We start from the raw sequence: 13805 nt of genomic DNA, 5'->3' as shown, positions 1-13805 counted from the left end.
AAGCAGGTATATAGTTTTCACGCGTAGCAGGCGCAAAGTTATCGTTACTTTTTGGTTTTACCAACACCAGTTATGTTTCTCTTTTAATCGGTTTATTCTATATTAGAGTATGCATAAGACGTTCGAAGCAGGTATATAGTTTTCACGCGTAGCAGGCGCAAAGTTATCGTTACTTTTTGGTTTTACCAACACCAGTTATGTTTCTCTTTTAATCGGTTTATTCTATATTAGAGTATGCATAAGACGTTCGAAGCAGGTATATAGTTTTCACGCGTAGCAGGCGCAAAGTTATCGTTACTTTTTGGTTTTACCAACACCAGTTATGTTTCTCTTTTAATCGGTTTATTCTATATTAGAGTATGCATAAGACGTTCGAAGCAGGTATATAGTTTTCACGCGTAGCAGGCGCAAAGTTATCGTTACTTTTTGGTTTTACCAACACCAGTTATGTTTCTCTTTTAATTCGGTTTATTCTATATTAGAGTATGCATAAGACGTTCGAAGCAGGTATATAGTTTTCACGCGTAGCAGGCGCAAAGTTATCGTTACTTTTTGGTTTTACCAACACCAGTTATGTTTCTCTTTTAATTAGTTTATTCTATATTAGAGTATGCATAAGACGTTCGAAGCAGGTATATAGTTTTCACGCGTAGCAGGCGCAAAGTTATCGTTACTTTTTGGTTTTACCAACACCAGTTATGTTTCTCTTTTAATCGGTTTATTCTATATTAGAGTATGCATAAGACGTTCGAAGCAGGTATATAGTTTTCACGCGTAGCAGGCGCAAAGTTATCGTTACTTTTTGGTTTTACCAACACCAGTTATGTTTCTCTTTTAATCGGTTTATTCTATATTAGAGTATGCATAAGACGTTCGAAGCAGGTATATAGTTTTCACGCGTAGCAGGCGCAAAGTTATCGTTACTTTTTGGTTTTACCAACACCAGTTATGTTTCTCTTTTAATCGGTTTATTCTATATTAGAGTATGCATAAGACGTTCGAAGCAGGTATATAGTTTTCACGCGTAGCAGGCGCAAAGTTATCGTTACTTTTTGGTTTTACCAACACCAGTTATGTTTCTCTTTTAATCGGTTTATTCTATATTAGAGTATGCATAAGACGTTCGAAGCAGGTATATAGTTTTCACGCGTAGCAGGCGCAAAGTTATCGTTACTTTTTGGTTTTACCAACACCAGTTATGTTTCTCTTTTAATCGGTTTATTCTATATTAGAGTATGCATAAGACGTTCGAAGCAGGTATATAGTTTTCACGCGTAGCAGGCGCAAAGTTATCGTTACTTTTTGGTTTTACCAACACCAGTTATGTTTCTCTTTTAATCGGTTTATTCTATATTAGAGTATGCATAAGACGTTCGAAGCAGGTATATAGTTTTCACGCGTAGCAGGCGCAAAGTTATCGTTACTTTTTGGTTTTACCAACACCAGTTATGTTTCTCTTTTAATCGGTTTATTCTATATTAGAGTATGCATAAGACGTTCGAAGCAGGTATATAGTTTTCACGCGTAGCAGGCGCAAAGTTATCGTTACTTTTTGGTTTTACCAACACCAGTTATGTTTCTCTCTTAATTGGTTTATTCTATATTAGAGTATCCATAAGACGTTCGAAGCAGGTATATAGTTTTCACGCATAGCAGGCGCAAAGTTATCGTTACTTTTTGGTTTTACCAACACCAGTTATGTTTCTCTTTTAATCGGTTTATTCTATATTAGAGTATGCATAAGACGTTCGAAGCAGGTATATAGTTTTCACGCGTAGCAGGCGCAAAGTTATCGTTACTTTTTGGTTTTACCAACACCAGTTATGTTTCTCTTTTAATTCGGTTTATTCTATATTAGAGTATGCATAAGACGTTCGAAGCAGGTATATAGTTTTCACGCGTAGCAGGCGCAAAGTTATCGTTACTTTTTGGTTTTACCAACACCAGTTATGTTTCTCTTTTAATCGGTTTATTCTATATTAGAGTATGCATAAGACGTTCGAAGCAGGTATATAGTTTTCACGCGTAGCAGGCGCAAAGTTATCGTTACTTTTTGGTTTTACCAACACCAGTTATGTTTCTCTTTTAATCGGTTTATTCTATATTAGAGTATGCATAAGACGTTCGAAGCAGGTATATAGTTTTCACGCGTAGCAGGCGCAAAGTTATCGTTACTTTTTGGTTTTACCAACACCAGTTATGTTTCTCTTTTAATCGGTTTATTCTATATTAGAGTATGCATAAGACGTTCGAAGCAGGTATATAGTTTTCACGCGTAGCAGGCGCAAAGTTATCGTTACTTTTTGGTTTTACCAACACCAGTTATGTTTCTCTTTTAATCGGTTTATTCTATATTAGAGTATGCATAAGACGTTCGAAGCAGGTATATAGTTTTCACGCGTAGCAGGCGCAAAGTTATCGTTACTTTTTGGTTTTACCAACACCAGTTATGTTTCTCTTTTAATCGGTTTATTCTATATTAGAGTATGCATAAGACGTTCGAAGCAGGTATATAGTTTTCACGCGTAGCAGGCGCAAAGTTATCGTTACTTTTTGGTTTTACCAACACCAGTTATGTTTCTCTTTTAATCGGTTTATTCTATATTAGAGTATGCATAAGACGTTCGAAGCAGGTATATAGTTTTCACGCGTAGCAGGCGCAAAGTTATCGTTACTTTTTGGTTTTACCAACACCAGTTATGTTTCTCTTTTAATCGGTTTATTCTATATTAGAGTATGCATAAGAAGTTCGAAGCAGGTATATAGTTTTCACGCATAGCAGGCGCAAAGTTATCGTTACTTTTTGGTTTTACCAACACCAGTTATGTTTCTCTTTTAATCGGTTTATTCTATATTAGAGTATGCATAAGACGTTCGAAGCAGGTATATAGTTTTCACGCGTAGCAGGCGCAAAGTTATCGTTACTTTTTGGTTTTACCAACACCAGTTATGTTTCTCTTTTAATCGGTTTATTCTATATTAGAGTATGCATAAGACGTTCGAAGCAGGTATATAGTTTTCACGCGTAGCGGGCGCAAAGTTATCGTTACTTTTTGGTTTTACCAACACCAGTTATGTTTCTCTTTTAATCGGTTTATTCTATATTAGAGTATGCATAAGACGTTCGAAGCAGGTATATAGTTTTCACGCGTAGCAGGCGCAAAGTTATCGTTACTTTTTGGTTTTACCAACACCAGTTATGTTTCTCTTTTAATCGGTTTATTCTATATTAGAGTATGCATAAGACGTTCGAAGCAGGTATATAGTTATCACGCGTAGCAGGCGCAAAGTTATCGTTACTTTTTGGTTTTACCAACACCAGTTATGTTTCTCTTTTAATCGGTTTATTCTATATTAGAGTATGCATAAGACGTTCGAAGCAGGTATATAGTTTTCACGCGTAGCAGGCGCAAAGTTATCGTTACTTTTTGGTTTTACCAACACCAGTTATGTTTCACTTTTAATCGGTTTATTCTATATTAGAGTATGCATAAGACGTTCGAAGCAGGTATATAGTTTTCACGCGTAGCAGGCGCAAAGTTATCGTTACTTTTTGGTTTTACCAACACCAGTTATGTTTCTCTTTTAATCGGTTTATTCTATATTAGAGTATGCATAAGACGTTCGAAGCAGGTATATAGTTTTCACGCGTAGCGGGCGCAAAGTTATCGTTACTTTTTGGTTTTACCAACACCAGTTATGTTTCTCTTTTAATCGGTTTATTCTATATTAGAGTATGCATAAGACGTTCGAAGCAGGTATATAGTTTTCACGCGTAGCAGGCGCAAAGTTATCGTTACTTTTTGGTTTTACCAACACCAGTTATGTTTCTCTTTTAATCGGTTTATTCTATATTAGAGTATGCATAAGACGTTCGAAGCAGGTATATAGTTTTCACGCGTAGCAGGCGCAAAGTTATCGTTACTTTTTGGTTTTACCAACACCAGTTATGTTTCTCTTTTAATCGGTTTATTCTATATTAGAGTATGCATAAGACGTTCGAAGCAGGTATATAGTTTTCACGCGTAGCAGGCGCAAAGTTATCGTTACTTTTTGGTTTTACCAACACCAGTTATGTTTCTCTTTTAATCGGTTTATTCTATATTAGAGTATGCATAAGACGTTCGAAGCAGGTATATAGTTTTCACGCGTAGCAGGCGCAAAGTTATCGTTACTTTTTGGTTTTACCAACACCAGTTATGTTTCTCTTTTAATCGGTTTATTCTATATTAGAGTATGCATAAGACGTTCGAAGCAGGTATATAGTTTTCACGCGTAGCAGGCGCAAAGTTATCGTTACTTTTTGGTTTTACCAACACCAGTTATGTTTCTCTTTTAATCGGTTTATTCTATATTAGAGTATGCATAAGACGTTCGAAGCAGGTATATAGTTTTCACGCGTAGCAGGCGCAAAGTTATCGTTACTTTTTGGTTTTACCAACACCAGTTATGTTTCTCTTTTAATTCGGTTTATTCTATATTAGAGTATGCATAAGACGTTCGAAGCAGGTATATAGTTTTCACGCGTAGCAGGCGCAAAGTTATCGTTACTTTTTGGTTTTACCAACACCAGTTATGTTTCTCTTTTAATCGGTTTATTCTATATTAGAGTATGCATAAGACGTTCGAAGCAGGTATATAGTTTTCACGCGTAGCAGGCGCAAAGTTATCGTTACTTTTTGGTTTTACCAACACCAGTTATGTTTCTCTTTTAATTAGTTTATTCTATATTAGAGTATGCATAAGACGTTCGAAGCAGGTATATAGTTTTCACGCGTAGCAGGCGCAAAGTTATCGTTACTTTTTGGTTTTACCAACACCAGTTATGTTTCTCTTTTAATCGGTTTATTCTATATTAGAGTATGCATAAGACGTTCGAAGCAGGTATATAGTTTTCACGCGTAGCAGGCGCAAAGTTATCGTTACTTTTTGGTTTTACCAACACCAGTTATGTTTCTCTTTTAATCGGTTTATTCTATATTAGAGTATGCATAAGACGTTCGAAGCAGGTATATAGTTTTCACGCGTAGCAGGCGCAAAGTTATCGTTACTTTTTGGTTTTACCAACATCAGTTATATTTCTCTTTTAATCAGTTTATTCTATATTAGAGTATGCATAAGACGTTCGAAGCAGGTATATAGTTTTCACGCGTAGCAGGCGCAAAGTTATCGTTACTTTTTGGTTTTACCAACACCAGTTATGTTTCTCTTTTAATCGGTTTATTCTATATTAGAGTATGCATAAGACGTTCGAAGCAGGTATATAGTTTTCACGCGTAGCGGGCGCAAAGTTATCGTTACTTTTTGGTTTTACCAACACCAGTTATGTTTCTCTTTTAATTCGGTTTATTCTATATTAGAGTATGCATAAGACGTTCGAAGCAGGTATATAGTTTTCACGCGTAGCAGGCGCAAAGTTATCGTTACTTTTTGGTTTTACCAACACCAGTTATGTTTCTCTTTTAATCGGTTTATTCTATATTAGAGTATGCATAAGACGTTCGAAGCAGGTATATAGTTTTCACGCGTAGCGGGCGCAAAGTTATCGTTACTTTTTGGTTTTACCAACACCAGTTATGTTTCTCTTTTAATCGGTTTATTCTATATTAGAGTATGCATAAGACGTTCGAAGCAGGTTATATAGTTTTCACGCGTAGCAGGCGCAAAGTTATCGTTACTTTTTGGTTTTACCAACACCAGTTATGTTTCTCTTTTAATCGGTTTATTCTATATTAGAGTATGCATAAGACGTTCGAAGCAGGTATATAGTTTTCACGCGTAGCAGGCGCAAAGTTATCGTTACTTTATGGTTTTACCAACACCAGTTATGTTTCTCTTTTAATTGGTTTATTCTATATTAGAGTATGCATAAGACGTTCGAAGCAGGTATATAGTTTTCACGCGTAACAGGCGCAAAGTTATCGTTACTTTTTGGTTTTACCAACACCAGTTATGTTTCTCTTTTAATCGGTTTATTCTATATTAGAGTATGCATAAGACGTTCGAAGCAGGTATATAGTTTTCACGCGTAGCAGGCGCAAAGTTATCGTTACTTTTTGGTTTTACCAACACCAGTTATGTTTCTCTTTTAATTAGTTTATTCTATATTAGAGTATGCATAAGACGTTCGAAGCAGGTATATAGTTTTCACGCGTAGCGGGCGCAAAGTTATCGTTACTTTTTGGTTTTACCAACACCAGTTATGTTTCTCTTTTAATCGGTTTATTCTATATTAGAGTATGCATAAGACGTTCGAAGCAGGTATATAGTTTTCACGCGTAGCAGGCGCAAAGTTATCGTTACTTTTTGGTTTTACCAACACCAGTTATGTTTCTCTTTTAATTAGTTTATTCTATATTAGAGTATGCATAAGACGTTCGAAGCAGGTATATAGTTTTCACGCGTAGCGGGCGCAAAGTTATCGTTACTTTTTGGTTTTACCAACACCAGTTATGTTTCTCTTTTAATCGGTTTATTCTATATTAGAGTATGCATAAGACGTTCGAAGCAGGTATATAGTTTTCACGCGTAGCGGGCGCAAAGTTATCGTTACTTTTTGGTTTTGCCAACACCAGTTATGTTTCTCTTTTAATCGGTTGATTCTATATTATCGTTTTATTCTGTTTTCTGTCTTTGTTCCGAATTTCTTCTATTACAGAGATTTTTAAAACCCTTTTGCACTAAAGAAGAGTTAGCGGAGGAGAGGCTTTTACTGAAATATCTGCATCTGGGATATTTTTAAATGACCCTCCTTTTACGTTTGATTATTAGTTTAAACCAATGTATTGTCAGAACCAGGTAATAATGAGTTCATTTCAGTAGGTACAAGGATAGCAGTACAAACCTTGAGGAGTTCATCATCAGTAAGTGATTCATTGAGCCATTTCGCTGCCAAGCTCCGTCCAAAAGGATGTCCGTATTTACAATCTAATAGTTCTAGTGCCACTTCTCGGTTAACAGGGCGCCACTCTTTCAGCAAAACTGTCATCTGTAAGCAAATATACATTAATTTTTACTTTTCCTGGATTCATTTATGTGGTATAGACGGCTGTTGACTTTCGAACATTTTACTTTCGCAATTTCAAACAATAAAAATTTAAGAGAGCAATAAGAGGAAACACCCTAGCGTTGCCTATAATGGAGAGCCACAAGACAAATCTATTTTTATTGGGAAAAGGAGGCATGTCCGATCCTGGGTCTTGAAAAAGGTCTTAAGGCATTATGACGAAACTTTAAGGAAATGTCGAGAGGATTGTCGAACAAAATCAAAACACACTATGTGCATTCTGGTTGTCACAAAAGCGTATCAACAATACTTAAGAACGACTGAGGATATTCAGTTTAAGACTTACAGAGTGTTATGATGGAGATACTGAAAAGTGTCAAGATGATTGCCGTGACCCCCCCCCCCACGGGCCCCTGTATTATGTAAATTGTCTATTGTTTAAGTATATTGATAAACACAGCATACCCTATGTCTCCAAAAAGGTTAAGGATATTAAGAGGGAAATTTCAGGATTTATTGAGGGGGATGGAAAAAAAAATAAACCACACTGTATTCAAGACAGTTTCCGAAAGGATCTATCAGAAACTTGAAAAGAACGACAGAGGATAACAATTTGAAACTTTCAGGGCATGTTCAGCGGAACATGAAGAGTTATCAGAAGGAAACCAGCCCTTATCATCCTTTTTAGATGTCCGCTTCCCTTAGTAATGATAGGAATTTTGAAAAGCCATTTTGTTTAAAGTAGAAAAATCGTCTAACGATCATGCTCCCGGAGGTACAATGCCCACACAGCCCACATGGCAAAGAATGTAAATTATGTAATTTGCACATTTTTACATTGAGGGTTTATAATTGGAAAATGAGGAATATTTGATCCTGGGTGTGTCTGAAAAGGTTAAGGGTATAGAGGTGAAATTTCAGGGAATATCGTGAGGGGGATAATTGTGACTGCGATGAATTCCATCAAAAGCCACTACGTCTATCCAGGTTATCAAAAAGGCGTATTTACAATATTTTAGGAACTGGTTGGGGAATTAACTTGAAACTTCTAAGACCACTAACACTGCTACTGTTACTGTGACAAAGTATCCAAAGCTCCTGAAAAAAGTTCTGCAAATTATGTAATTTGTCCATTCTTTACAAACAGGATTTATATTTGGGAAAGAGGGAGTGTTTAATCCTGGTTGTGTCTGAAAACTCTTTGAACTAGAATCTAAAATTAAAAAAGCTTTGGATTAACTCGGAAAACACTGTATGCATACACGCTATAAAAAGGAGGAATCTACAAAACCTTAGGAACGGCTAAGTGTATTTACTTGAAACATTCAGTTACTAAACTACTACTCCGGCAAAAACTGCAACTATGAAAACTCGAAAATAGAAAAAAAAATCACTACTGCGACTACTTTCAGGAAATATTTTGGAGGATGTTTAACAAACTGTGCATGCTTGTTGTCAAAAAGACATATCAACTATATCTCTGGAATGGGAGAAATTATTAAATTGAAACTGTCAGAGTATATGTCAATAAAGACTGTAAATTTCAAGGTTGTAAATTATATAGCCTGCCTATCGTTTACATACAAAGCTTATCACTGGGAAGCGGGGGGGGGGTAGTTTGATCATTGGCGTGTGAGAAAAGGCTAAGGGTGTTAGTAAAACCTCAAGGAATTTTATGCAGGTATTCCAGGGGACTGCTATTACTACTAATATTGTGACTACAACTTCATCTACTTCCAATTGTTAATACTTGTAGCTTCGACTACAACTACTTGCAATTCAGACTACAACTACTTGTGACTACGACTACTTGGAACAGCTATTATGACTACATTTGACTGTGACTGCAATTCCAACTGCTTTTTACTACAACTATTCGTAACTGCGACTCTGACCACTTGCATCTGCGACTGCGACTACTTGTGATTTTGAATACTTGGGATTGTAACTACTTGTGACTGCATATACTGGCGACTGTTACTGCAACTAAGGCTATATGTTAATTTCAAACTTTCATAAGAGTTTTGAGGGAAATTTTGAACTTAGTCAAAATACAGCTATGTGCTCTCCGGTTGTTGAAAAGGCTTATCATATCTCAGTATTGGATAATGGTATTTATTCCAAACTTTCAGGGGATTTTGAACTAAGTTAAAAGTTACAATGCCCATCCAGCTTTTTAAAATGTTCTATAAAGTATCACGGGAGCAGTTAAGGGTGTTAAGTTGAAACTTTCAGAGACATTTGAGGGGATGGTTGAACTCGATAAATAGACACTACATGTATCCCGGTTGTCAAAAGGACGTATCTGCAGCATCTCAGAACGGTTAATGGCCTTTAGTTAAAACTCCCAGGGAATGTTAAAAGGTTTGTATATATCAAAGACATTAATTAGCACAAAGAAGTTTTAATATTTCCATAGATCTTCATAATTATAAGATTTATTTTTTATTGTATATCAGTATTTGTTATCTTTATATTTGATATGATCATTTCTTTTGATTTCTGTTCGTTTTGGGTTTTATTTAATCTTTGATAGAAATTTCAGTTTTTTTTTTTGTTTTTTTTTTTTTTTTTTTTTTTTTTTTTTTTTTTTTTTTTTTTTTTTTTTTTTTTTTTTATAATTACAATAGGATTTACTTTCACTGATCTTAAGTTCAATAAGGCTCATTTATTTTTGTGAAAAATATCTTCTACAAAAAAATTTATGTTAAATTAATGAAAAGAATAAAAAGTCCAAGCGGAGATAAAGTAAAAAATCACACTCTATTTTGTAGAAATATTTACCAAGAGTTGAAAAGAGGTTCACTTGTCTCTTGTCGCTTCAGAAGAGAGCAATGTAATAATAAAATTCTTACAGCGTAATATGCAGAAAATTTGTACTAAACAAATTTCCGAGGTTGCTCCCACTTTAATCCAAGCTTAATCTACTCTGTTTTTCTTTTATTTACATTTTTAAGTTTTACCATATTTTAAATCACTATGAGTTAAGGCCGTGATTAAGGCCGTGATTAAGCGAACTTGAAAACATCGAGCTTCAGAATTGAAGTAAGGTTACCCTTCTGTCTTTTAATTCTCTAGAGATCGTCGATTGTCAAAACTTCAAATAGCACCAATTATCAAGTCTTGTCAAAGGTTTTGATTGACAGCTTCCTTTGGTGAGATGCTTCAGCCGAGAAATAATAATATATTTGACAGTGTCTTGCAAAGCTTGGTTACCGACCAAGGGAGATTAGAAAATGAGCAAAAGAGCACTATCATTCTCAAGTACAAAATGCCCATGTATATGCAACTGTGACGGCATGCATAGAATGCATTTTAAAATTTATTGTTTTTTCCACTTTATTTCCTAGGGATAGGCTATTTAAAATACCTCATTTCATTAATTCGAAACTAAACAGCGAACTTAGTTGAAAGCTTTCTTCGAGGATTCTTAGAAAACCAAAGTTTTCTTACAAATTAAATAAAAAAAAAATAAAACTGAAAGTAAGGAGTGACATTAAAACTTAAGACGAACAGAAATTACTTCGTATATGAAAGGGACTGCTTCCTCATGAACGCCCCGCTCTTTACGCTGAAGTTTTTTACTGTTTTAAAAAATAGAGTTAAGAGGAAGAGTCAGACTTTAGCGTGAAGACCGGGGCATTGATGAGGAGACAGCCGCTTTCATATATGAAGTAATTTCTGTTCGTTTTATGTTTTAATGTCACTCCTTACTTTCAGTTAAAAACACTTGTTTTTATTTAATTTAATTTCTTAATGTTTTTTAATCAATGCATGTTTTGATTTATGCTCTCCACAGATGAATAATTAAAACGAAATTTGGGTGTTTATTTTTTTGGCTAAATGGGTTTTTCATAGTTTTGACCAAACGATTTTGAGAAAAAAATAGGAGCGAGGAAGGAGGTATAGTTGCTCTCCGATTATTTGGTTACCTGAAAAGGCAACTAGAACTTTTAATTTCTTACGAATTTTTTTATTAGTAAAATTATTAGTAAAAATAAATTTTACTAGTTAAAGACATACGTAACTTACAAATTAGCTTACGTAAGGAACTTCTGTATTCTCACATTTTTATTACATATATGAGGGGGGCTCACCCCCTCAACAGTACCTCCCTCTTCACACTAGAGCTTAAATTTTGTCCCGATTTCTTAAGAATGACCCCTGAATTACAAAAGCCGTAGAATAAATAGTTGAAATTCTAAAAATACTTTAGCGTAGAGAGCGAGGTATTAGGAGGAGGTGAGCCCCTCATATGCGTAATAATTTCTGTTCCTTTTAAGTTTTAATGCTGCTCCTCACTTTCAGTTGAAAAAACTTTGTCATATTTATTTTTTCATTGTTTTTTTTTTAATAATAGTAGGAAATCCTGCGCTCCCTTCATGGAAATTTTCTTCCTCCATGAAAAGTTTCCCCAGCATATCCCTCTCTTCTCAACCCTGCCCCAGACCAAATGAAAACGCCCCTGAAGACGTCTGTACACTTATAAGGATTTAGTTATAAGGATTTCCGACTACGCTGAATAAAATGGCTATCTCAGAATTTTGATCCGGTTACTTTGGAAAAATAATTAGCGTGGGACGGGGGCCTAGGTGCCCTCCGAGATTTTGGTCACTTAAAAAAGGCACTAGAACTTTTCATTTCCGTTAGAATGAGCCCTTTTGCAGCATTCTAGGGCCACTGGGTTGATACGATCACCCCTGAAAAAAAAAACAACAAATAAACACGCATCTGTGATCTGCCTTCTGACAAAAAATACAAAATTCCACATTTTGCAGATAGGAGCTTGAAATTTCTACAGTAGTGTTCTATGACTTTTAGGCAGATCACGGATGCGTGTTTATTTGTTTTTTTTTGTTTTGTTTTTTTTTCCAGGGGTGATCGTATCCACCAAATTGTCCTAGAATGTTGCGAGAGGGCTCATTCAAACGGAAATAAAAAGTTCTAGTGCCCTTTTTAAGCGACGAAAAAAATTGGAGGGCACCTAGGCCCCCTCCCACGCTAATTATTTTCCCAAAGTCAACGGATCAAAATTCTGAGATAGCCATTTTATTCAACGTAGTCGAAAAACCTTATAACTATGTCTTTGGAGACGACTTACTCCTCCATAGTCTCCGTGGGAGGGGTTACAAGTTAAAAACTTTGACCAGTGCTTACATATAGTAATGGTTATTGGGAAGTGTACAGGTGTTTTCAGGAGAATTTTTTGGTCGGGGAGAGGGGTCGAAAAGAGGGGGATATACTGGGGGAACTTTCCATCGAGGACTTGGTCATGGGGGAAGAAAATTTCCATGAAGGGAGCGCAGGATTTACTAACATTATTAAAAAAAAAACAATGAAAAAATATATATGAAAAAGTTTTTTTTCAGCTGGAAGTAAGGAGCAGCATCAAAATTTAAAACGAACAGAAATTATTACCCATATGAGGGGCTCACCTCCTCCTAATACCTCGCTCTTTACGCTAAAGTATTTTTAGTAATGTCAACTATTTATTCTACGGCTTTTGTTATTCAGGGGTCATTCTTAATTAATTGGGCCAAAATTTAAGATTTAGTGTAAAGAGAGAGGTACTGACGACGGGGTGAACCCTCTCATATGTGTAATAAAAATATGAATAAAAAATTCTTCACGTAAGCTAGTTTATTAGTTACGTATATCTTTTACTTATAAAACCATTCGTAATAAATTAAATTTCTAGTTGCCTTTTTTTATTAACCAAAAAATTGGAGGGCAACTAGGCTTCCTCCTCCGCTCTTTTTTCCCAAAATCATTCGATCAAAATTATGAGTAAGCCATTCAGCAAAAAAAAAAAAAAAAAAAATTCAAATTTTGTTTCAATTATTACTCTGCGGAGAGCCAAAATCAAAACATGCATTTATTCAAAAACATTCAGAAATTAAATAAAAAAACAAGTTTTTTCAACTGAAAGTAAGGAGCGACATTAAAAGTTAAAACGGACACAAATTACTTCGTATATAAAAGGGGCTGCTTCCTCATCAACGCCCCGCTCTTTACGCTAAAGTTTTTTACTGTTTTAAAAAGAAGAGTTGGGAGAAAGAGTCAAACTTTAGCGTAAAGAGCGGGGCGTTGATGAAGAAGCAGCCCCTTTTATATACGAAGTAATTTCTGTTCGTTTTAAGTTTTAATGTCGCTCCTTACTTTCAGTTGAAAAAACTTGTTCTTTTATTTAATATATTTAAAATCAGCATTAAAATGCGATTCTTTTGATGTAGCTATTGGTACCAAAATTCCATTTTTTAGAGTTTCGGTTACTATTGAGCCGGGTCGCTCTTTACTACAGTTCGTTACTACGAACTGTTTGATAAAGTTGGAGGACAAGCAATATAAACAAAGGTATTTTATTTCAAATGACAATACAATTAAGTATGTAACTACAAAGAAGGATAGAATGTAAGGAAAATGAATTTTCCTGTTACCGGTACTAGACGATTAATCTTATAAGTACGGCTCTTGTATTGGAACCCCCTGTGGAACTTTGGGATCAAAGCATCAATGAAGAATCCTTTCAGCTTGGGAAAAATCTTTTCGGTCCAAAAGCCTGGATTGCGGTCTATCTTTTCAATGTAGAAGTCTTTCTGGGTAAAAATCATGAAAAAGCAAGTATATAGCTGAGCACATTCAAGCTGACTGATTGTACTTGGTAAAAGTAGTCGTGGCCTCGTTTGGGGTTGACCAGTCCATTCTTTCCAACTTCCATGCAATAGTCCGCCTTAGACTCTTTTCGGTTCTTTATCCACTAGCCTATCCCCAAATTTCTCGCAGTTTCGCAGTTCCATAC

The 13805-nt window shown here is 35.4% G+C and overlaps 1 protein-coding gene across 1 annotated transcript in view; it reads right to left on the bottom strand.

The window, feature by feature from the left end:
- Positions 1-13805, bottom strand: part of LOC136031337 (phosphatidylinositol 4,5-bisphosphate 3-kinase catalytic subunit alpha isoform-like) — a 226435-nt gene that overhangs the window by 95193 nt on the left and 117437 nt on the right. The window contains exon 11 of the mRNA XM_065710827.1: positions 6845-6988. Coding sequence (XP_065566899.1) covers positions 6845-6988 — 144 coding nt within the window. The remainder of the gene's footprint in view (positions 1-6844; positions 6989-13805) is intronic.

Source organism: Artemia franciscana, chromosome 1, assembly GCF_032884065.1.
Source record: "Artemia franciscana chromosome 1, ASM3288406v1, whole genome shotgun sequence".
In the NCBI taxonomy this organism is placed as follows: domain Eukaryota; kingdom Metazoa; phylum Arthropoda; class Branchiopoda; order Anostraca; family Artemiidae; genus Artemia; species Artemia franciscana.
The sequence above is the reverse complement of the archived record's forward strand: the minus strand, read 5'-3'. Positions and strand labels throughout refer to the sequence as shown.